Genomic DNA, 25590 nt, shown 5'->3' on the forward strand with positions numbered 1-25590 from the left:
GAAGTAGGAGCTATAACCAAACTGAGTAAAATCTGCAGGCACTCTCTTAAGTATGGTAAAGTACCTAGGGCTAGATCACCTAGTTTGTAATCTCATAGCATAAATATACAGATTATATGAATCAGGTTTAGCTTATTAGGAAACTACTCTGATCCTACAATGTAAAATATAGCTTCTTTGCCTCCTTCATCACTGCCTGCTCACTGTGTGAATGCGATGCAGTCACCTACTGAGACTACGATGGGTATGCTTCTGCTAAGAAAAGCTGCCACTTTTACTTTCCCCATATATGGATGCTGCCATTATTTTCCTGGCATGCTGAATCTCCACCTTCCCTTCCTCTTTTCCCCACCCTGTGGCACAAAGAACATATTGTACAGGAAATATACTCTCTTCCTGCAAGCAAGAAAAATGGGTTTGAGAAACATATGGGGGGGAAAAACAAACCGTTTCCCATTCTGTTTTTTAAAAATATAATAAAAAGTGCAAAAGCAATTATCTCTGGGGTGTGGGATTATGAATAATTTATCTTCCTTACATTTTTCTATATCTTCTCCTAGATTTAAAAATGAACACCTTTTTCTTAACAGGTATTTATTAATTTATTTAGGAAATTTTCAAACACATACAAATGGAGTAAGAACATAATGAACCCCAAGTTCCTATGAACTAACTCCAACATCAATCACCAACACATGGGCAGCCTGTTTCTTCTCTACACCAACCCACTTCCCTTCTACCCCCACTGGGTTATTTAAGCAAATCCCAGATGTCATATCATTTTATCCAATAAATACTTCAGTTTGTATCTCTAAAATAAGCGCTATTTAAAAAATTAAAAACATTAACACAAACGCATTAAAATATAAAAAATTAGTAATACATATTACTTTTAAAATTTTAAAAAGTCTTAACAAAATACTTAAAAGAGAAAAAAAAGGAAATGCTCAATGGCATTATTGCCTAAACAGCTTACATGACTCAGCTTCACTGAAAAGGTCCAGATGCATGGCTGTCCCTTAGGCCACTAGAATAACTCGCAAAATGACCGTATCTAGTTATCAGTGTTTAAGGAGTTTACCTGTTGAGAACTGCTTCCTTGTCTCCAAGACGACTTTTAATTTTACTTGTCAGATAGTCCAAAAAGAGCGTCCAGATATCCAAACAAGAGAAGTAACCTTCATGAGTAGGCTATGGTACAAAAAAAATCCAGACAATGAAATTATTTAATGCTATTATTCCTTAGAAACACACAAATGCTGGCGTTTAATTCCAGCAGAAGGATGACACCATAAGCCTAGATTCCCCAGTTTGTAATCAAAACTGGTGGATTTTAGTCGGTCTATAACACTGGGCCCTCCTGAACCTAACAAGACAAGAGTACCATGGAACACATCATAAGAGAGATACTGTGCAGGATAAACTGAGTTATAAAATAAGTCAAACAAAAATCTATCTTAAAATCTCAGACTGTCAAGCCTGTAATCCCAGCATGTTGGGAGGCTGAAGCTGGCAGATCACGAGGTCAGGAGATCGAGACCATCCTGGCTAACACAGTGAAACCCTGTCTCTATTACAAATACAAAAAATTAGCCAGGCATGATGCGGGCGCCTATAGTCCCAGCTTCTCAGGAGGCTGAGACAGGAGAATGGCGTGAACCCAGGAGGCGGAGCTTGCAGTGAGCCGACATAGCGCCACTGCATTCCAGCCTGAGCAACAGAGTGAGACTCTGTCTCAAAAAAAAAAAAAAAATCTGAGATGGTGGAGAAGGCTCTTACAGATTATCTAGTTTAAATCTATTTTCAAGAGAAAGAAACTGAGATTCAGAGATGTAAGCTGTTTAAGGCTAGAGTTAAAAACAGGTCCCTTTACCCCCAGCCAATGCTCTTTCCACTACAAACCATTATGAAAGCAAAAATCAGTTTCAGTGGCTTCAAAGGTGACAGGTTCACACACTGGAATGTAAGGAAAGTAACACTTGCAGTCTTCCTATAGAACAGACTGAAAATGAACTCATTAAGTCTGACCCTCAGGGCATTATCCCATTTGCAAAAGCAGGGGTGTCAAACTTGCTAACAGCAACCTCTAACCAGGTGCTAATGTGGAGGAACAAAGTGAGAAGTCTTTGTAGGATCCTAGTAGCACAATGAAGACCACTGCACTAGTTAATTTTCTCAAGGGCTCTGAGATTCTATTTCATGCAAAGTCCAGGCAACACAATCTCCAACACCAATCCTTCCCCTATGCATTCCGGTTCAACCTGTGGCTCCAACCCCTGATATCCCACTCAAATGCTCACTACCTGAAAGACTCCTTTGGTTTTGCTAGTGGCTGTCTCATTGGACCACATATTTGGTGACAAGATCAAATACGAAAATAAACAATAACATCACCTTCTTCGGTCAGTTTCTTTCTACTACTGATCCACATGGAAATCTAGACGTTTACAAGGGCATACATGGAAGTGCCCAAGAAATAACTAACATTGGGTGGTGGTATCCAGTGGGAGTTCTCCATACCTAAGCTGAAGTCTGAGACAGAGTAAGTATAACTTGGCTGGGTGCAGTGGCTCATGCCTGTAATTCCAGCATTATGGGAGGCCAAGGCGGGTAGACTGTTTGAGACCAGGACTTCGAGACCAGCCTGGGCAACACAGTGAGGCCCAGTGTGTATATTTTAGAAAAAAAATATTAAAATATATAAAAAAAAGAAAAGAAACAAAAAAGTGGAACTTAAAAAGCCAGGCAAACTCCCAACTTCACAACCCAAAGGGTAGCTCTGGAACTAGACAGGACCAACTTCAGAAAACAAAATGACCAAGTCCTGTCTCCACCTCACACTTGGCAATACTGACAATATCCATGACATGAAGTGAACCAGGAGAATAACTAGGAAAAACAATGAATAAGCCACATGGAAATGATATGGCAGCCAGACAGAGTGGCTCACGCCTGTATTTCCAGCACTTTGGGAGGCCCAGGCGGGTCGAACTCTTGAGATCAGGAGTTCGAGACCACCCTGACCAACATGGTGTAAACTCTCTCTCTACTAAAAATACAAAAATTAGCCAGGCATGGCGATGCATGCCTGTGATCCCAGCTACTAGGGAGGCCAGGGCAGGAAAATCGCTTGAACCCAGGAGGTGGAGGTTACAGTGAGCTGAGATCGTGCCATTGCACGCCAGCCTGGGCAACAGAGCAAGACCCTGTCTCAAAAAAAGGAGAAAGAAATGATATGAACAGTCCTTGGACAGGCCACCAGACTTGCCCATCCAAGAGACACACTTCTTGTCCTGGGTTCAACTTGCTGAGCTTCCCTCAAGTCAATCACCAAGGTTATCCCTCCTTGGTTCAAAACTATCCACCAGCCCCCTCAAAAGAGCACAGTTCATCAGATGCATAAGGTAGAGTCTTTGAGAAAGGCTACCACATAAATCCAAGTATTATAGCTCCGTCAGAGTACTTTATAATTATACATGTAAACTTCATGCATGTGAATTGAGGATTTGCTGTATGCTCAAGGCTGGGGGAAACGTGAGCAGATACCCCTGTATAACCTGAAGCACCACCTTTCACATCCATTCCTGCAGGCCCCACTGTGAGGGCTTGTGCACTGCCCACAGTATGCCCATGACCTGGCCTCTGATAGTTCCTGTGGACATGGTTCATTCCGGTCATCAAGATGATGGGCTGGCTCCACTTCTGAAGTCACCTAACTTTTCAAAACCTTCATAGACCCATTTTTTAAATGGACCTAGACTCCAATTTACTTTTCAGATTCCAGGGCTAACTGATCTCTGAAAATCCAGGCAGGTTTGTTTAAGAAACTAATCACACCACTCTTATCTTCCAAGTGGTTTATGCTGTTTAGTTTTCATTTGCATTGGTCTATGTGATCTTCCTACGAGTCCTGGAAAGTGGACAAATATTTTGCATCTTCCTCTTTTACAGATAAAGAACCCAAGGCTCAGAAGTCAAGTCGAGTCATGTCTTGCCCAAGGTAACAAGACAATTAAGGAACAAAATCAGAACTAGAAAGTGGATCTTTGCCAGGCATGGTGGTTCACGCCTGTAATCCCAGCACTTTGAGAGGCTGAATCGGGTGGATCACCTGAGGTCAGGAATTCGAGACCAGCCTGGTCAACATGGTGAAACCCTATCCCTACTAAAAATACAAAATATTAGCCAGGCGTGGTGGCGCATGCCCGTAATACCAGTTACTCAGGAGGCCGAGGCAGGAGAATTGCTTGAACCCAGGAGGCAGAGGCTGCAGTGAGTCAAGATCGCTACATCTCACTCCAGCCTGGGCGACAAGAAACAAAACTCTGTCTCAAAAAGAAAAAAAAAAGAAGAAGAAGGTGTATCTTATCTTAAGGCTCTTGGTCCACAGCCCTTCCCCACAGGGTATACCATCTCAGGCACGGTTTCAGGAAGAACGGGCAAAATGAAAAACACAAGAACAAGAAGGAAGTGGTGAGGATGCACTAAGCTTAGGAGCATTAAGACAGAGAGACATAGGATTATACACAGCCGTAGGAGACAGCAGACACCTGCTGAGCACTGCAAAGAAAAATGCAGGAAAAGAAACAGAAAAGGAGAAATGGTTAAAGAAGATACTAGCACTATCTTCTGTCTTACGACTGTTCTTCAAAATTATGTTTATCAGTACAGTCATGTACCATATAACAACATTTCCATCAATAATAGACTGCATGTATGACAGTGGCCCAATCAGATAATCCTGTATTTTTATTCTACCTTTTCTATGTTTAGATACAAATCCCTACCCTTGTGTTACAGCTGCCTACAGTATTCTACACAGTACAAACAGTAGAGCAGTACTCTACACAGTAACACACTATACAGGTTTGTGGCCTGCACCACCTAGCCTACATGTGTGATGGGCTCTCCCATCTAGGCTTGCATAAGTGCACTCTGTGATGTCCACACAATGATGACATCACCTAACAACACATTCATCAGAACATATCCCTGTCAATTAAGGGACGCAACGCGTGACTGTACTAAAATTTGTGAATTTTAGAAACAACAGACAAAAATAGTAAGTATATTCATATAACCCTCTAGACGAGAGAAAGACACATTTTCCCACATTACTTTTTAATAAAGCTATGATAGAGTAAGATCATACTTGTCAGTGAACAGATGAGAACTTAAAGCTGTCTCTTGAGATCATTTAATTTCTTATTCTTAAGTCTTATTCCAAAGACCTCCCCTACAAGCAGGCCTTGATCCTAGAGTGCACCTTGCCACCTTGTCACCATTCTAGCTCCCCAGCAAAGGGCTGTCTACCCTGGTTTACCCACAGTAAGCTGGGACAGTGTACCTTTCAGGTTCCTGTCCCTCTACCTAGTGCTCAGAATCTGATTCTGTCTGGACCTCAAAGACACACCTACTCCCACAGGTGGCCAGCCTGCTCCCAGAAAGGAAGGTCCTCATACAGGAGACAGGAGAGCAGAAAGGAGCTCGTCTGACGATTGCAGGTAGAGAGAGGAGGAAAGAAGCTTGTGGTTTGCTTCATGGGCACACTTTTTCCCCAATTACTTTCCCAATATATAAATATATAAAACCACCATTTTCAATTTGATGATACATAGGAGTCTACTGAAAGAATCATAAAAAATAAACAAGGGGAAAGACCTGAAGATGTCCACTGCAATCTATCTTCTTAGGTGAGGAAACTGAAATCTAAGTAAATTTAAGGTATCTCCAAGGACACAGAACTAATAGAAATAAGCAGACCTCAAACACAAAACTTTTGGGTCCAATCCAAAGAATCAGGCATAAGACATGCCTACTTTAAAAGATATTTCATTTTCTTCCATACTACACACACTAGAAGACCCCATTTTACAAAGAGAGTGAAATGTCAAGACACTGTCATTCCATCTTCCCCAAGTAAGCCTCCTGTTTCTGGCCTCAGAACTGGCTCCTCAGCTGCCCCATTTCTGTTATGCTATTTAACACTCACTCAATATTCTCTCAAATCCTCCTTTTGCATGGTCTCCTTTAAAATTCCTCTGGATGTCTCAAAACTGTCCCATCTCTGATGCTTCTCACCTACATCCTCACCCTCCTGCAGCCACTTCAAGTTCTCCCAAGCACTAGTGAGCTCGGCACGGCTCTCCTCATGCTCTGCACGCACTTGCCCCTCTACCTGACACCTGTGAGCTTCTTCAAGTTTTGGCCTTCCCTCCCCTGCTCCCAGAACTGGCTCATCCTTACCACTGGGTACTCTTCTACTTTCACATGTCAAGACCTTCCTTGAGAAAGGACAGCTTTCACATCAAACCCCTGCTCCAAGTAATATACACAACCCTCCTAGCCTAGACCCTTGTCTCTCTTCTAGCCACATTAAGCTACAACACTAGTGGTTTAAAAAAAAAAAAAAAACTACTTCTAAAATCAAATGTCCTCAGCGACCCATTAGTTTCATCCCTGGTACATGCCAACAAAAAGAGCTACCTGTGTACATCCAAAAGCACATATAAGAATGCTCACTGCAAGATCAGCAAGCACTGGAAGCAGCTAAATCAGCAGGGGAGTGGACTTGCAAACAATGACTTAACAACAGTACAATGAAAATCAACACACGACTGCCACACACAACGCAAACGAAGCTCACAAACACAATGGCCAACAAAAACACAGATAAAACATACATTATGTGCTTTCATTCACAGAAGCTCCAAAACAGGCAAAACTAGTCTGTGGTATTAAGGTCAGGACTGGGGTTACTTCTGGGGATAAAAGAGGGGAAGTGCTTAGAAAGGACATGAGGAGATTTCCTGGGTGCTGGCAATATTCTATTTCTTGATTTAGGTGATGGCTACATGCATATGTCGATTTGGGGAAAATTCATCTAACTACACTTTTCTGTATGTGTGTCATACTTTAATTTAAAAAAGCTTATTTTAAAAACACATGGCTGGGCACGGTAGCTCATACCTGTAATCCCGGCACTTTAGAAGGCCCAGACAGGAGGCTCACTTGAGGCCAGGTGTTCAAAATCAGCCTCGTCAATGTAACAAGACCCAGTCACTACCAAAAACTTTAAAAACTAAAATAAAAACACACACCAACAGGCACAGGGGATAGGATGTGATAGAAATATCTAAAATTGTACTGTGGTGATGCCTGGACAGCTCTATGAATTCAATGAATATCACTGAATTATATAATTACAATGAGTGAATTTCATGATATACACAATTATACCTCAATAAAGCCACATATATAATTTTATATATTTTTATGTGTGTGTGTGTGTGTGTATATATATACATACATACACACATACTAGAATGAGTAGGATCACTAGAAAGTAAGTAAACTCAAAGCAGGCAAACACTTTGCTTGTGAAGGTTATACGTCTAGCTCCTGGAATACAATAGGAACTCAAAAAACATTTGTTGAGGGGGAGAAAAAATTGGACACTACCAAAACTTAACTCTCAAGAGCTTCACTATATATAATCTTCTTGAAGGAGGTTTCAGTGACAGTTACAGAATAGAACTAAAGGCCCTAATTTCAGACTTTTCCTGTCTTTTGCTTTGCTCACATAATAGTGGTCAAGAGCCCTGACTCTGGGTTCAGATCCCAGCTCCACCACTTACTAACTGTATGACTCTAAGCAAAGTTACTCTTTGTGCCTCAGACTCTTTACCTGTAAAATAGAGATGACAATGGTAATAGAACCTACTTCACAGGGATGTTAGGGAGATTAAACCTGTGACTCTTCACATAATAAGCATTATATTAATGTTTGGAAAATAAAGCTGAAAGAAAAAGTTCTTTCTTCTCAAAGTAACAAGGTAATAAACCATTTTTCTGGAAGGGAAGGATGGCTTTGGTGCTTTACCTGATGAAATGTGTACTTGAACAAAAGTGTCAAAAACTCCACCACAGGGAACTGGGAGTAAGACTCGATTCTTCTTAGGTGAACACTCACAAAGAGTCGAAGAAAGTCGGTAAACTTCTCGATATAGCTAAATGAGACAAGACAAAAGGTGACAATAAGAAACCCAGCCACCTCCTTAGAACTTAAATTCAATCCAAAGTTCTTTCAGTACAGAACTATACGAATTTGTAATATATTTTCTTTTAAAAATATAAAGGCCTGCAACAATTACCTACAGGACAGGCAACCCTTCATTCCATTAACCACCTGAAACATAGCAGAAAAGCAACTTTAATCCTCAGACACTGTCTGCTAAAGCTTCTTATAATCTAGTGCGCTCATATTTACTAAGTCATTTGTGTTGTGACCCAATTAAAGTGAAGGGAAATCAAAAAGTTGATGGGCAGATCACTGTATTATTTCAATCTGGCAAGTCCAGAAGGCTGGTTTTTTTTCCGGGAGACCAAAATACTAAAATGAATGGTGCTAAAGACACAAAAACAAAACCAGGCTACAAATGGCATGGCATCCAGGTAAGATGTACTCAGGCTTGCAACCTAATGGCCATTTTTTCCCCCTTTGGTTCCTGGTGCTAATTAAACACAGCACATCCCAATACTCTAAAAGTGATTTCAAATATAAGGGAGGAAGGCTATTAGAGCTGGGCAAGCCTCAGGGACTTTAGTCTGATGCTTCCATTTTGCAGATGAAGCCCAGAGAGGTAAAGTGACCAGGCCAAAGTCACTTAGCCAACTCATAGCAGAACGGGACTATCATCCACTCCCAATCCAGTGCTCTTTCTTTTCACTTCACAGTGAATCCCCAACTCATTTGTATTCACAAAATCATTTCACAGAGGACTGTGGGTCACAGCTGCAAGGATAAGAGATCTCTGTTATTAAATACACAGCACATCATCACTCTCACATTTCAGAAACTGTCATTTGAAGCCCCTAAATACCAAAAGGTGATTAGAAAATGAGATGGCCATACTTTCATAAATCACATTTTAGAGACCAACACAAAAAGGTAAAGACATACTAGGCCTTAGCTGAAAATGAAATAACGGCTAAAAGCAATTCTGAAACTCATTACTGCAAAAGCTATTTTTCAAAACAAAGATATGTGAAATAATAAAAGGAGAGAAAACTACTACTTAGAAAAGCAAAACTGGCCCAGAAATAACATGTCCTATGTTGCTCCTGGGACCTATCTCCCTGAGGGTGGCCAGCCTGCCTGCCTGACCTCTATGTGGCCGAGCTTATTTGCAGCTTTTTAAAAAATACATATTAATTTGTTTTGATAAAGAGAACGGCTGTCTCTTTGGATCATGGGGCCAAGTACTCAAAAAACAGTAAGGCACTAAAATCAACTGTTTCTAGAGACAGGAACATACAAAGACACTTCTCTCTGGTGTCATCAATCACTAATACTCAAGAGTAGGAACTCCTTCCTCACTCGCTTATGACAGTTTTACATGGATATTCAAAGTCACCAGCCAGCTGACTGTTCTTTAGGAAGATACATTCAATTCCCTACTACCCATTTTAAAAAAAAGCCATGGGCTAAATACAGAACAATCTCAATTTTACTTTAGTATCTAACCCAATTTTTTAAAAATGCAAACAAGGCTGTTCAGTGGCTAAAACTACAGATTTTATTTCACCTCATTTTCTTTCCCTTGCCCACCTTCTGGTACAGGTGCTAATGAACAGTAGAAAGTTAGGGGGAAAGGAAAGGCAGTAGAGGGAAAGAGAAGCCAAGGATCTGGTTAGCAGCTCCTAAACAACTGAGAATAGACTGAGCTGTTTAGAATTAGTGGTAGGGGACCCAGAGCCAGGAAGCAAGCACACAGCATTATTTATGTCACCTTTCTGCTCCCAGGCACCTCTCAGCTTTCACAGGGCAATAGGAAGCACAGGATTAAAATGTAAAACCAAGAGCACAAAAGTTACACGTAACATCAGTACATAGATAATCCATAATGACATTTCTATACCATCCGCAAATGGAAGCCCCAACAAGGTTGTCTGTGATTACATTATGATTAAAGTCAAAACAACTGGTATTTGATAACTGATACAGGCAGCTAGATTTTTAAATTAACATACGAGATATTGACATGAGACACACAGATCATAAAAAAAGAAAAATGAAGGTAATACAGCCTTTCTTAACCACAGACAGAAAGAATGTGAAAGTGAATAATGATGCCTTTGAATTCATGTAGAAAGCTATCACCAAATAATTTTTAAGAACATATTACCATACCAGATTGTGTTCTTACAGAGAGCAAACATGACGGTTTTACAATAACCCAAACCAAAATAATCTTATGTACCAATTTTTTAATTTTAGAAAAATGTTATAAAACTGTCCAATTTAAAAAGCACTAAAACTTTCAACTTTAGGTACTTGACTTTATATTCTGCTATGTACTCTAAGGGAAAGAAAACAGCTTAATAACAAAGGGCAATCTAAGGAAAACTGAGAATATTAGTAACTTTTGCTGCCATGTCATCTGTAAATATTTACTAATTCGATACAATTTATTGCTTGAAAGTCTCTAAACAGTCAATCTGATTGTTCATAAGTTTCCAACTTCCCCCTTGTTTTCATACAGCAGTAGTATCATGTTAACCAAAGTTGTAAGATACATAAATGACCTCATCTGCAAGAGACACAAATCATGAAATCCTGCCTCAGAGTACCATGATAGAATCATCTTTTAGAGTGCTTTTTAAAAAAACAAAGTAGGTCATTGTAGGCGCCACTAGAGAGGAAAATAACAAAGAAACACAGTTGTGTGCTACATTAACCTGTGCACACATTAACATTCCTCCTATAGTTTGATGAAAACTTGCCATTGATGTAAAACTCACAATAACAATTCCTGTATACTGCAGGATGTTCACTTGGGAAAAGTCAAATAGTAAAAACTGACACCAAGTGAGAAAGGGCGATTATAACTCCTGTACCTCCATGGACCTCTTCTGTTCTTGGCTACGCAGGAGCAGCAGTTTCAGTCCCTGCACCACCTCAGACCTGCAAGCAAATAGTAAGGAAAAGGGGGCAAGAGGAGTAGAAGGGAGGACAGGAGATGGATGGGGAGAAAAGACAACAAACCTACACAAGGCACAAGCACTTTTCAAACTCAGTCACTTCCCTTAACCACCCAAGCCCTTCCAGCTAATCTCAGACTTACTGGCACACACCTACCTTTCTGTTCCTCACCAGGAGCCCCATATTCTGAAATCAAAGAGGATTACAGATGCCATGCAGCACAGCATGGTAAACAGTCAGGGCCCTTTCTTGGGGCACACCAGCTCCACGCCTGGTTTCATTACCTCTCATCGAGCTCTTCTAGCCTGCTCTTCACTGTGTGGGCATTGTTATCCTTGGTGATTTTCTGCAGGAGGTAGAAAGTCTGCTGGAACATACGCAGTAAATACTCCTCAAATTCCATAGGCACACAGTTCTTGGACATGAGTTCATTGATGCAGGACATGGCCAGGACCCCAAGCCGGCCGCGCTCCTGACCCGAGACACAGTTCTGGCTGCTGCCGTTAACTGACGCCATCTTTCTGGCACGGATGTCACAGCCAAATCGCGCAAAGTGGAAGATGGTGGTAAGGAGGGATGGGGTGATGCTGGCAGATAGAGGAATCCAACTGAAGAGATGGGCCAGGCACTCCAAGGCCAGGGAACAGATATACTCACTCTCCACATCAAGGATGGGAATTGGCTGATTCAACAGTTTGGCTGAACTGGGACTCTGCAACAGGTTACTCAGTAAGTCACCTGAAAAATAGGAAAGGCTTTTAAGCTATCTGGCATAAATTTGATCCGGCATCAAATTTAACTACAAAGTAATTTGTAATTAAAGAATTACAAATAACTTTAAGTAATTCTCCTTCAAAAAAAATATATATATATATGTATATTTCACAGCTAATTAAACTGATATATATATAAATAAATTAAAAAATAAAATCTATATGTTCAAAGTTAAACACTAATTAGGAAATTTTAACAGTACAGTACAAATAAGATAACTGATTATGATTCTTAGTGAGGGGGATCTGGATATAATCTTTAGTGTTTTGACTTAAATTTAGTTTTAGTGAGATTTGTACAACAGCGGTTTCCCAGGAGATATAAGTGAAGAGAAGATGGGATTATTCTCTGGCTGCAAAACCCCAGATCCACTCAAGTTGTTCTTTTCTTGCTAGTCTTCCCCCAAATCATGACCTTGCTTCTGAAAAGCATGATACATGACCGTTAAATAAACAAATAAAAATCCCTAACAACACCACATACAAAGTTGGGCACCAAATGAATTAAAGACTTAAACCAAAGATAAAACTTTAAAGTTAACAGAAGAAAATATAAGAGTATTTGAAATATAAGAAAAGAGAGAAAAAGACTCCTTAAAACCACCAAAATGAAAACCTTAACAAAAAATACTGATGAATACAGTATCAAAATTAAGAGTTTCTAATCAAGGCTGGGTGCAGTGGCTCATGTCTGTAATCCCAGCACTTTGGGAGGCCGAGACGGGTGGATTACCTGAGGTCAGTAGTTCAAGACCAGCCTAACCAACATGGTGAAATGCTGTCTCTAGTAAAATACGTTAGCCAGGCGTGGTGGTGCATGCCTGTAATCCCAGCTACTTGGGAGGCTGAGGCAGAATAATTGCTTGAACCCAGACAGTGGAGGTTGCAGTGAGCTAAGATCACGCCATTGCACTCCAGCCTGGGCAACAAGAGCAAAACTCCATCTCAAAAAATAAAAAATAAAAATAAAAACAGAGTTCCTAATCAACGAAAAACATTAATGGAAAGTTACCAGGCGGACAACAGACTGTAAGAAGATATTCACAATTTCTAACATCGAAAAGGACTATTTTTAAAATGCTACACATCAGTAAACACAACCCCAGAACAAAAACAGACAGTTGATATGGAGAGACAATTTTCAGAGAAGAAATTCTAAAGCATATGAAGAGATTTCAAATTCCATTAGTAATCAGAAAAAGCAAATTAAAAGGAGTCTGAAAAAATGTTGGCAAATGCCAGACATCAAGTATAAAGAATGGACGCAGGAACCTTCACAAGGCGGTGCAGGAGGAAGGGCCATTCTGAGGAGGACCTGGCACTCTGGAATCCTACTAAACATTCACATATCCCCTCGCCTGACCATTCTCCTGGTATGCTCCCAACACAACCCTCACACGGGTCCATGAGGGGACAGGCAGAGGTGCATGAAGGGGAGAGTTGGAGGCAGTCTGGCCTCCTCCTTGGCGGGAGAAGATAGGGAATGCAGAGGCAGATATCATATCACACAGTGAGCAGATAGAGGACTAAGGCACGGATGGGCAACAGTTTGGAGAGACCTTAAAAAGATACAATTAAGAGAAAGAAACAGAATGATAGCTTCACTATACCACTTACATATTAAAATATATGGACACAAAACAGTAAGTTCTTACAAGAGCATGTTACCAAACAAAAGATAGAGGTTATCTACATTAAAATGGCTGTTGATTATGGGGAAGGGGGTCCACAAATTCAAAACTATTTTTAAAGGAATACTAAGATGCTCTTTTCCTTTTCCACTTTCATTATCTCCAAGTGTACAATGAAGCTTTCCAGAGGCTACATCACACGGGATATTGCAACAGATGAAATGCAGAAGCTGCCCTTCACTAAGCCACATGTTAGTGATTTGCAAAACTGCAAAACACCACCACTCCTCTCGGTGAATTTTTCTATTTGCTTTGAAAAATGTAGTTATTTTTTATTAAAGTATATTATCTGTTAATATGTAATGGGTTCATCAGGTATTTTTAAATGAATTAATGACTATTTGTACATTTTTCTCAGTTTTTCTATCAACAGATATAACTTACAAAGTGTTTTGAGGACCTCAGTAATTTTTTAAGAGTCAAGGGACCCCAAGACCCAAAACTGGAGAAACATGGGGCTACTCTGTGAACCTGGACCAGTAGTGTAATCAGGGAACTTGTCAGAAGTACAAATCATCAGGCCCCAACCCACGCCTACTAGAGTAGAGCCTGAAGGGATTGCGGCCCAGGAATCTGTGTTCTTATAAGCACTCCAAGTGATTCTTATGCTTGCTTGATTTTTGAAAGCACTAAAGGAAATCAAACAAAATGAAACAGGGAAAAAAGCTGTAAAATTACTTTAGAGAAGACAAAAGAAGAAAAATATTTAAAACTGTAACAACAGGCCAGGAGCAGTGGCTCACATCTGTATTCCCAGCATTTTGGGAGGCTGAGGCAGGCAGATCACTTGAGCCCAGGAGTTCAAAACCAGCTTGGACAACATAGCGAGACCCCATCTCTACAAAAAATACAAACATTAGCCAGGCATGGTGGCGCATGCCTATAGGCGCAGCTATTCAGGAGGCTGAAATGGGAGGATCGCTTGAGCCCAGGGAGGTCAAGGCTGCAGTGAGCTATGATTGTACCACTGTACTCCAGCCTGGGTGACAGAGCAAGACTCTGTCTTTAAAAAAAAGAAGAAAAAAAGAAAGAAAAAAAAAAACTATAATAAGAAGAAAAATTTCCTGAAATTTGATGTGACTCTACAACATGAAAAGGTTTATCCTGTTCCAAGAAAAAAATGATGAAGAGTGATCAATATTAAGAATGTTTAAAATGAGGAAGCAGTGTAGGCAGAAAAGTACACATACAAAGGATAAAACACCTCAGTCAGACTTCTCCACAGTAACATTCACAGCCTGGGGACATTCTCTCAAACGTGCAAAACCTCAGGTAACTCCACAAATTCTTCTCAAGGAGGATACCAAACAAAGACACCACATGGATAAAGAGATATAGCAAAATAAAGAATTAAGGAATGGAGAAGCTGTAGCAAAAGGACGCCCCAGCATCAAATTACATAGAGACTCAAGACTAAACAGACATAGGAATTACAGAGGGTAGGCTAGCTAACTTTCCCATTTTTCACAAGGAAGAAGTCCCAAAATACATGGTCTAAAATAAAACATGGTGGGGTGGAGGTGATACACAAAATTCAAACATGTAGTACAAAATTGATTTTTATCATTTTTTCTTAACCATACAGGTATCTTTTAGAAATTAATATTTCTTATAGAATTGTAGAAAAAGCACCTCAAGGTCAGCAATTCCTTAAGTTTAATACGTTGTTACATTTAAGTAAAACCTGGCCAGGCACGGTGGCTCATGCCTGTAATCCCAGCACTTTTGGGAGGCCAAGGCAGGAGGATCACTTGAGGTCAGGAATTCGAGACAAGCCTGGCCAACATGGTGAAACCCTGTCTCCACTAAAACACAAATATTAGCTGGGCATGGTGGTGCGTGCCTGTAATCCCAGCTACTCGGGAGGCTGGGGCAGGAGAAATGCTTGAATCCAGGAGGCAGAGGTTGCAGTAAGCAGAGATCGCACTACTGCACTCCGGCCTGGGCAACAGAGGGAGCCTCTATCAAAAAAAAAAAAAAAAAAAAAAAAAACAAGTAAAATGCTGGGTACGGTAGCTCACGCCTGTAATCCCAGCACTTTGGGAGGCTGAAGCAGATAGATCACTTGAAGTCAGAAGTTCCAGACCTGCCTGGCCAACGTGGTGAAACCCCATCTCTACTACAAATACAAAAATCAGCTAGGCGTGGCAGCGGCCACCTGTAATCCCAACTACTCGGGAGGCTGAGGCAGGAGAATCGCTTGCTCCTGGGAGGCGGAGGCTGCAGTGAGCCAAGATCATGCCTACTGTACTCTAGCCCGGATTACAGAGTGAGACTCCATCTCAAAAAAAAAAAAAATCAAGTAAAACTAAAATTTAATTGTTATTAAAAACAAAAAATATATAATCTGATACTATTTTTGTCTTTTTATCTGTCTTATCTCTGTGTAGAGATGTCTGGAGTGATCAAATATTATTTGATGTTTTTTCTATATGAGATTCTGGGTAAATGTTTACATTTTATTTTGTCTTTTATAGCACTAGGTCTCAAATGTTTGGGTTTCACAAGTCCTCACTCTTAAAAATTACTAAGCATCCCAAAGAGAGAGCTCTTAGGAGGGTTACTTCTATTGATATTTGCCATATTAGAAATTAAACCTGAGAAGTGTTTAAATATTTAATTCATTTAATTACAAAGCCATCATGTTAGCATAACATTTTTAAATGAAAAAAACTGTATTTCACCCAAAACTAGTGAGAAGGGTAATACAGTTTTTATATTTTTGAAATCTCTTTAGTGGCTGGTTTAAAAACTAGACTCGCCCAACTGCTTCTGCCTTCACTGTTTTGCAATAGATTGTTTTCACTGAAGTATGTGAAGAAAATGCAGCTCCACACAGATACGCAACTACAAATGAACAAAGGGCTTTAGTGGCCTTTTCAAGTAACTGTGTCTATTCTATCATATTAAAGTCTGATGAACAGTCATTTCTGAAGGGTTAACTGCAATGTGAAATCTGGAATTAACTTTTTTATTCATATACTCATGAGAGAATGGGAATAAAAATGATAACAATGTCTTAGTATTTTTATGAACAAACATCTGGCCTTTGGGACTTCCCAAAAGGGTTTAGGGGACTTCCAGGGGTCCCCAAACTTACTGAGAGCTGAGGCCTTACACTAATGCTGGATGAACATGAAGAAGTTGGTTAGCCTTTCTCAGCCTCAACCTCCTCTGCCATTATAATGAGGATTTTGTGAAGGGTTTACGTTCTATTCTTAAAAGTGGACTTATCAAGTTGATTTATGAGGAGCCAAAAAAAAGAAAAGTAGATTGAAAAGCTGTCCCTAGTATGTGGCTCAGAAGACTTTTTCCAGAATGGATGCTAAAAGGAAAAAAAACAAAATATCTATAATAATACTTATAGTAAAAGTAGTAACAGCCACCGCCTGCTCTGTGACTATCTACTTGGCCCTATACTGAAAATTACATAAGCATATTCTCATTTAATATTCACAACTCTAAGGTAGGTATTATTACCCATATTTACAGATCATTAAAATAACTAAGGCACAGACAGACCAAGTGTTTCCCCAAGTCCCTCTGTTAGCATGAGGTAGAAATGAAACCAAACCAGGGTCTGGCCTCAAAACCAATGTTCCCTTCCAAAAAGCAAGTTAACTGGAAAGATTATGCAACCAGAAAAAATGAGCAATAAGAAAGCTAATATTTAAATCCAGAAAAATATTCCTAATTGTTCTCCTCTGTATTAAAAAAAGAGAAAAAATAAATATGGAAAAACATGTATGGCCTAAAATCATATGTAAAATAACAGCATGTGTATACCATGACTACAAGCATAGGAAGACAAATATGTGAAGACAAAGACTGAACAAGATTATGCAAAGGAGAAAACTGTTTAGATGGATATGAATGATCTGCAATTGCTTTTGTCCTCAAAAGAAAGAGAGTAGCAGGACCGTGGTCATGGAAGTCAGCATCTGCTAAGGAGTGTACCACGACTCATTTGCCTAAAAAGGTTGGGGCCGGGGAAAGAACCTGTTAAGGCTGTTTCTCCATAAAAATGATTTTACTCAAATTTAAATGTTTCAAGGCATCTTAGTGGATGACAAAAGTGTTTTTCAAAAATTTCAAAAATTACACTGTAATCAAAGTGGAAGGAATCACCACAAAACAGATTCTGCTTCATGCGGCAGCACTTTCAATACAAACCTAAGAGAACTTTATCAAGTTCTCTTATTTTTTTTTTTGTTTTTTTTTTTGTTTTTTTTTGGAGACAGGGTCTTGCTCTGTCGCCCAGGCTGGAGTACAGTGGTGCAATCATGGCTCACTGCAGCCTCAACCTCCTGGACTCAAGTGATTCTCCCACCTCAATCCTCCCAAGTAGCTGGGACTACGGGCATGAGCCACCATGCCTATATATATATATATATATATATATATATATATATATATATATGATGTGGGGTCTCACTATGTTGCCAACACAGGTCTCAAATACCTAAGCTCAAGTGATCCTGTCATCTTGGCCCCCCACAAAGTGCTGAGATTTACAGGCCTGAGCCACCATGCCCAGCCCTGTAATAAACTTTCATGCAAAGCTTTTTAATTATTGAAACTTCATGTGTTTCCTATCAGTTGCATATTTACTAACTTAGGGTTTCTCAACCTCAGCACTCCTGGCACCTGGGGCCAGATCATTCTTTGGTCCCCTGTATACTGTGGGGTGTTTAGTGGCATCCCTGGCCTCCACTCACTAGATGCCAACAGCCCTTCTCCAGTCATGGAGACATTAACAAATATTCCCTGCAGGACAAACCACAGATCTAACTGCAGCCTTGGTCCAGTAAAATGGTGAGAAACTCTATTCAAGGAGCCCCTGGAGGAGAAAATAAGATCACAGGAGTTGTAAGTGACCCTCCCAAGTCCCACCTTTCTATAGGTAGTATATAAGGAATACATGAAAAGATTTGCATGAAGATATGCAATCTGTTAAGAATTGGCCTCAATTCATGCTCTCTGATACATCCTCACCCTGAAGAACTTTTCATCACCTGTGTACAGCTCTGTATTTCAAACTATATATTATGTGCATGAGAAAGATATGGTCCCTTAATTTTACTGCAGAACAATCAAAGCTAAAACTAACTCAGAATTGCTGTAATCACATAATCTCATTCTGTGCACTTTTTTCCCCATTGGTCCAGGCAGAGAAAAGTGAAGATGAGAGGAGATGAAGGAAGATGAGGCTGCTCAAGTGAAGCAGGAAGGAACAGCTTCAGCAGGCAGGGGGCAATGTCCACATCTTTCCTCATTTATCCAGAGAGGAAGCTATTTCCTTTTTATAGTCAAGGACATCAGCGGTCAGAGAAGGTAAAGGATCCACTCCAGGTCATGGAGTAAGTGGCAGGGCCAAGACTAAAAACCAGGGGAAGAAGGAAGTGGACCAAAGTGGTGAGAACGACCAAGAAAGCAAAGCTAGGACGATGACCGTGCACCTAGATTCGGAATTCTAGGGTTCTGGTAGGGGTTCATGTCCCCACTCTGCTCACTGGTGATGCAACCCCTCGCAAGCTTCCTTGTTTGTAGGCAAGAAACAGACTATCATCTGTCCCATAGCAGTCCGATCTCGCGAGGTGAGTGATCACTACTGCAGCCAGTTTAGGAGTCAAGGTAACAATTTGGGGGAACTATGCTGAGAAATAAACCACGCACATTCCTTCAAACCTTTTTCTACATCCAGACTATTAAAGAAGTTGTTGCAGGAACTAGTCCCTGGGCCTGGTTCTTTAAAAGTGATGAGACAGAAAACTATATTAAAAGAAAGCATATGGGGAAAAAACCCCACAAGCTTCAGGGGGCTACTAAACCTAACACACAGGGCAGGAGAGTTCCACACGGGCTGAGCTGGGGTGTGCTAAGGTATTTGTTTGGTTGCTTCACTGGGCCCTAAAGTTTCTCAGAATAAATTTTCTCTAGAAAACTGATATGGTCAAGAAAGCAAAACAATTTTCTGGAAATTTTACTGCTTAACTTGGCGTCTTAAGTGCACAAAGACAGTTGAGCAAAAGCATCAAAATGAATGGTGATTGCATCATCAGCACTGTCCAGATAGTGGGGTAAGATCTAATGACCTCACTTACATTACCATAAAAAGAAAGAAAAATATTGTAACAAATAAACACGCAATTTTTTTAAAGGGGAAGTATACCAGCTTAAAAGCTTATGTAACTCCCTAGGTGCCCCTATAGTCTCAATTTATTTTGTTATTTCTCAAATACTAAAACCCAACATTTCAAAAAATTTTAAGAGGCAATTCTCAAGAAGTAGGCACCACATTTTAGGTTTTGTTATATGCAAATGGAAAGTTAGTCCATATTTTATTCCGCCTAGCCTCATAAAATCTAGGCAACACATGGAAGAGGTAAGCACACATTTCTGGTTTGTATTATCTGACATTCCCTAACATGGCCCCGAGGAAAATAGAGCCTATCAAAGTATAAACTGAGTTAGCTCAGAACCTCTCTGGATGAAGCCAACTGAAACACAAACAAGTGTTTCTTCTACAGTAAACTGCAGCTGCTAATAAACCGTGCTAGCGAGTATTCAACTGTCTAAAACAAATCTAATTCAAAAGAACTAATCTTGACTGGGTATGGTGGCTCACACCTGTAATCCCAGCAATTTGAAAGGCTGAGGCGGGTAGATAGCTTAAGCTCAGGAGTTCAAGATCAGCCTGGGCAATATGGCGAAACCCTGTCTCTACAAAAAAATACAAAAATTAGCCAGGCATGTTAGTGCACGTCTATGGTCCCAGCTACTTGGGAGGTTGAGGTGGGAGGACTGCTGGAGCCCAGGAAGTCGAGGCTGTAGTGAGTTGTGATCACACCACTGCACTCTAGTCTGGGTGACAGAAAGAGACCTTGTCTCAAAAAAAAGAATTAGTATTTGCAAACAGAATTTAAATGAAATGACAAACTTAACTGTGGATACTCCAAGGTGTTCGTTCACTCATAAAATCAAATCTCTGAATCATTTCCAAATGTTTCTTTAATCATCCAGATACTGCAACATATAAATCTGCCGAGCCACCTCAAATATCTACCTAAAGAATAAAGGTTTGCCACCAAATACAAAGTTGCATTTCCTATGAGCTTATACTGCACTCTAGAACTCTATAATTGTTTGTAATCTAAGCAGTATGACAAATAGCTCTCTAATAATTTTTAATCCAAGTAAGATAATGAGAATTTGTAATAACTAGTGCACTATGAGTACTCCTCAAAACTTCCGGATAGATTTTCAATTCTAGAGTAACTCTGCAAGAATTTCAACTTCCACATACTAACAACAGGCTACATAAAACAGCTTGGGCTTAGAGATGTCTGACTTCCACAGCCTATCTCCTTGAAGTAAAGGAGAAGATGTGGAAATATTTCTCATTAACCACATCAACCTTTACAGCAGAGGAAGAAATATGTGCCAATTCACAGGATGTACTCTGCTGGAAAAGCATTTGTGATCATTTAGTGTAAACAGCAGCATTTAGAAACTAAAAGTTCCTGTTCAGATGCAATTTCCTCTTTCCATCCATCCCTGAAAGTAGTCATCTTTAGATGAACTGCACTCTGAATTTTGAAGCAGATATTAATATAACTGTGGACAATAACTAGCAACTAGTAAACTATTTAATAGCCTCTGCAAATATGCCCTGCTTTACCAAATGACTCTTAACCAATGTTGACTCAATGCTAACTACTGCATAGTCTCCACTATGCAGGCAGAGAGGTCCCCACTCTGCCTTGGGCAACATGAGTCCAGTGAGGAAGAAAGCACTCAATATTTCTGTTCCTATGTCCTCTCCTGTGGGCTGCTGCCCACCTCCTGCCAACTCTGCAGAAGAAGCACAAGCAGAATTGTCAAGTCCAAAGGCTCCTATCAATCTCAGCACAAGCACATAGCCATGACATTTGGGAAAAAGAAAAAAATGAGGACAACGACCTAGGACTATTTTTTTTATGTAATTTTTAAAAATAGAGATATTAGAGTCTCACTATGTTGCCCAGGCTGGTCTCAAACTCTTGGCCTCTAGTGATCCTCCCACCTCAGCCTCCTCAGTACTGAAGACTACCGGTGCAAATCACCACACCTGGCCCCCAATACTTTAAAAAGAATGCCTTGGCTGGCAGGCAGACCATACCACTTTCTCCTGAGGTCGGGGATGGTGGTGGAGTGGCAGCAGTAACACTGTGTTTGTCCCAGACAGTCTCCAAGATACCTACCAAGAAAGGAGAAACAGAGTTATAAGAGAAATGATGTCCAGCATACAAAGATTTAGAGAAAGTTTCTTGATACCTTTGATCAAACATCAGTACCTGAATATCCCTCTCTTGACCATGTCCTCCTCCAGCAAGCAGCTGTGCCTCTCGACTTCACAGCTGCCTTATGGCTCTCCACTGCTTCACTGTGGTCTTGCAGTGTGGCCTCTCCCCACTGTTGCCTCCAGCACTGCTCTTTGCCAGAGTCACCTGGTTGCTGCGTGCACTCACCGGTCACTTAATCCCCATCCTCCTTGACCACACTGTGGCATGACAGGCCATTGCCTATACCCTTATCTGAGCCGGTAGCACCACTCTTTCCTGGTTTTTCTCTGGTTTCTTTGAACTTGATTCCATCCCTTTCACTATTATTTCCATCCTCTGCCCATGAGTCACTTAAACACACATGTTTCCCCAGGTTCCCTTACTGCTCTGCTTCTCCTCTCATTTCACTCTCACTGCTAGAGTGACTCATCCACTGCCACGGCTTCAAGAAAACATATTCTGAAGCCTCTCAAGTCTCCTGTTCTTGGCCCAAACTCACCTTGACTACATACACCAAGCTCTGCATCACATGATGGGGGCTTCAGAAACAAGGCAAGGCAATCACAGACCTGCATGTCCACCTGCTTCCTGGACAACACTACATGCATATCCCAAACACAACTTTTCGTTCCCCACAAACCTGCCACTAATTCTCTTTCGTTCCTCATGCAGGAAAACAGGCCGGAAATCCTGGCCTCTGCTAGACTCATCTAGCCTCACCTGACCCAGGCTTCAGCCCACCCAGCAGATGAGGCCTACGCTCAACTGTCTGCTGTTCCTTCTATATGTGTCCCTCTCAACCTCTGACCTGCTCTCCTCCTCCCAATTTCAACTTGACCTTTCTACCAGACTAAATGCCACCTGCCGATACCTCAAAATTCCATTCAGCTGTCACCTCCTTCAGGAATTGCCACACATAAAACATAACTCTGCTATAGCTCTTAAAACATCTTTAACTCCTTACTTGTCTCTCTCCACTCAAGTGTAAATTACCTGAGGGTGGGAACTGTGTTTTCCTCCTCTTTGTACCCATACAGAACCCAGAACATAAGGTGATCATAAAGGCTTTTGGAAATACCTTATTCTCAAATTTTTCATATTAAAACCTGAATAAATCTTGAAAGCATTATGCTAAGTGAAAAAGCCAGACACAAAAGATCACATATTGTATGCTTCCATTTTTATGAGAAGTCCAAAAAAGGCAAATCCATAGAGACAGACTAAGTAGATTAGTGAACGCCAGGCACTGGGGGAGAGGAGAATGGGGTGGGGGAATGGGTATTGCTAATGGGTACGAGGCTTCTTTTTAGAGTGATGACAATGTTCTGGAATTAAATAGCGCTGAAGGTTGCACAACCTCAAGAATATACTAAAAGCCAGTCAATATTGTAATTTAAAATGGTGAGCTTTATCTCAATTTTTTAAATATTTAATATACTGCTAGGCACAGTAGGACACAGAGGTATAAAACGTGGTCCCTAACATTAGAAATCTGACATTTAGTTGGGGTGTCAAAAAATGTGCTTTGAGACCAGGCACAGTAGCTCATGCCTGTAATTTCAGCACTTTGGGAGGCTAAGGCAGAAGGATCACTTGAGCCTAAGAGTTAGAGACTAGCCTGGACAATACAGGGAGACTGTATGTCTACTAAAAATACAAAAATTAGCCAGGTGTGGTGCCGCCTGCCTGTGGTCCCAGCTTCTAGGGAGATTGAGGTAGAAGGATCACTTAGGTCCCAAAATTTGAGGCTGCAGTAAGCTGTGTTCACATCACCACACTCCAGCCTGGGCAACAGAGAGAGATCCTGTCTCAAAAAAAGGAAAAAGAAAAAAAAAAAGTGCTTTGAACGAACAAATATCCTGAAGGTTTAGGTTTACCCCTGGGGCTTTACGGAAGGATGTGGGGGCAAATGCCGAGCTCTTTCTCTCTCTCTCTTTTTTTTTTTTTTTTTAAGAGACAGGGTCTCACTCTGTTACCCAGGCTGGAGTGCAGTGGTATGATCATAGCTCACTGCAGCCTCAAACTCCTGAGCTCAAGCAATTCTCCTTCTTTAGCCTCCTGAGTATCTGGGAATACAGGCATGCATCATCACACCCAGCTAACCTTTTTGTTTTGTTCTGTTTTGTTTTTTCCAGAAATGGGGGTCTCAATACGCTGCCCAGTCTGGTCTTAAACTCCTGGGCTCAAGTGATCCTCCCACCTCAGCCTACCAAAGTGCTGGGATTACAGGCCTGAGCCATTGCACTAACCCAAGTTTACTTTTTAAATCAATGGTTCTTTCAGCCAATTTTAAGTGCCCACCACATGCCAAGCACTAAACTGGAGATACAAAGAAAGTTCCTAGACATCGAAGAAGAAGCCTGGATAAAGGAGTCAGAGATAAAAACATTCTTTTCACTACAAGATTCCCTTAAGTAGCAAGCCCAGGCTCCCGGCACTCCCAGGGCCTCATGGCCAGGCATTGCAAACGTGCCTCCCTAGCAAACAGGTCTCACAGCAGCACAGAGAAGCCACCCCGGGCACCCAGGGTACTCCCCTCTCCTCCTACCTTCCTGTCTCATGTTGTGGTTTGCTTTCTGTTTCTTCTTACCCTTTACACCTTGTCACGAGGCACTCATCAAACAGAAGAGACAAAATGCTACATACAACTACAACCTAGTGCACAAGGAGATGGCTCCACACCACGTCTCATTTCCTTACCCAGAACGGGAATTTTCATATCCTCCTACTCCAACTTCTCCTGATCTTCAATTCAAATTATTTTAAATAGAGTGCCTGCCACCCACCTAACTTACCATGCAGTGATTGGCACTGTAGGCATACTCCTATGACCTGGACTCTCCCTCCCTGATCACAGTTACAGTGAGGACCAATTAGTGAAAGACTACGAGGAAAATAAGGCTCAAATCTATTTTGCGGTCCTACTGTGTGCTAGACACTGGCCTACAGGTGTTGGGAATACAGCCTCCCATTTTCACGCTATCTCAGAAACAGCGCAAACAACTGCTCAGAGCTGCTGAGCGCCAAGGCCTGAACTCTGGGCGCCTACGGGCAGGCCTCTATCTCTGTATACTACCATACTGCTCACCTGTCAGTAGCCCAAGCACTGTCTGCACCTGGTCCAGTAGCAGCTTCCGCAACTCCTCCTTCCGAGCCACACTGAGGTCCTCACGGGGACAAGCCAGCTCTTCTGAAGTTGTCTTCAACATGATCAGCCCAAGAGGGGTTGTCACAGGGGACTGGATCAACTGCCGGGAAAAAGCATGTTCTGAGCAGAGTGTTGGACTAATAAAGTACAAAGAGGACTCAGCAGTATTAAAGCTGTGAAGCATCTGTGTGTGTTTCCTCTTATATGAACATAAATCAACACTTCAGAAACATCACTTAGAGGCCGGGTGCAGTGATTCACACCTGTAATCCCAGCACTTTGGGGGGCCGAGACAGGCGGATCACCTGACGTAGGGAGTTCGAGACCAGCCTGATCAACATGGAGAAACCCCGTCTCTACTAAAAATACAAAATTAGCCGGGTGTGGTGGCGCATGCCTATAATCCCAGCTACTCGGGAAGCTGAGGCAGGAGAATCACTTGAACCCAGGAGGCAGAGGTTGCAGTGAGCTGAGATCGCACCATTGCACTCTAGCCTGGGCAAAAAGAGTAAAACTCTGTCTCAAATAAAAAAAAGAAACATCTCTTAGAGGATATTTAGGGAGCTCTTTTTAACCATTCAAAGTACATTCTCATCATATTTTACAGATAAAAATTCTAATACCATGAACTTAAAAACAGCTAGAAAACAATGGTCTTTTATACCTAACA

The 25590-nt window shown here is 41.1% G+C and overlaps 1 protein-coding gene across 4 annotated transcripts in view; it reads right to left on the minus strand.

Moving 5' to 3' along the window:
- XPO6 (exportin 6) overlaps window positions 1-25590 on the minus strand; it is a 117217-nt gene that overhangs the window by 47530 nt on the left and 44097 nt on the right. For all 4 annotated transcript variants that reach the window (XM_023192950.2, XM_023192951.2, XM_023192949.3 and 1 more), the window contains 5 exons: window positions 24861-25020; window positions 21610-21687; window positions 11269-11722; window positions 7883-8009; window positions 1082-1191 (listed from right to left, as the gene is read on the minus strand). In XM_023192950.2, the coding sequence (XP_023048718.1) occupies window positions 1082-1191; window positions 7883-8009; window positions 11269-11722; window positions 21610-21687; window positions 24861-25020 (929 nt within the window). The remainder of the gene's footprint in view (window positions 1-1081; window positions 1192-7882; window positions 8010-11268; window positions 11723-21609; window positions 21688-24860; window positions 25021-25590) is intronic.

The sequence above is a fragment of the Piliocolobus tephrosceles genome, chromosome 17 (assembly GCF_002776525.5).
Source record: "Piliocolobus tephrosceles isolate RC106 chromosome 17, ASM277652v3, whole genome shotgun sequence".
NCBI classification, from domain to species: domain Eukaryota; kingdom Metazoa; phylum Chordata; class Mammalia; order Primates; family Cercopithecidae; genus Piliocolobus; species Piliocolobus tephrosceles.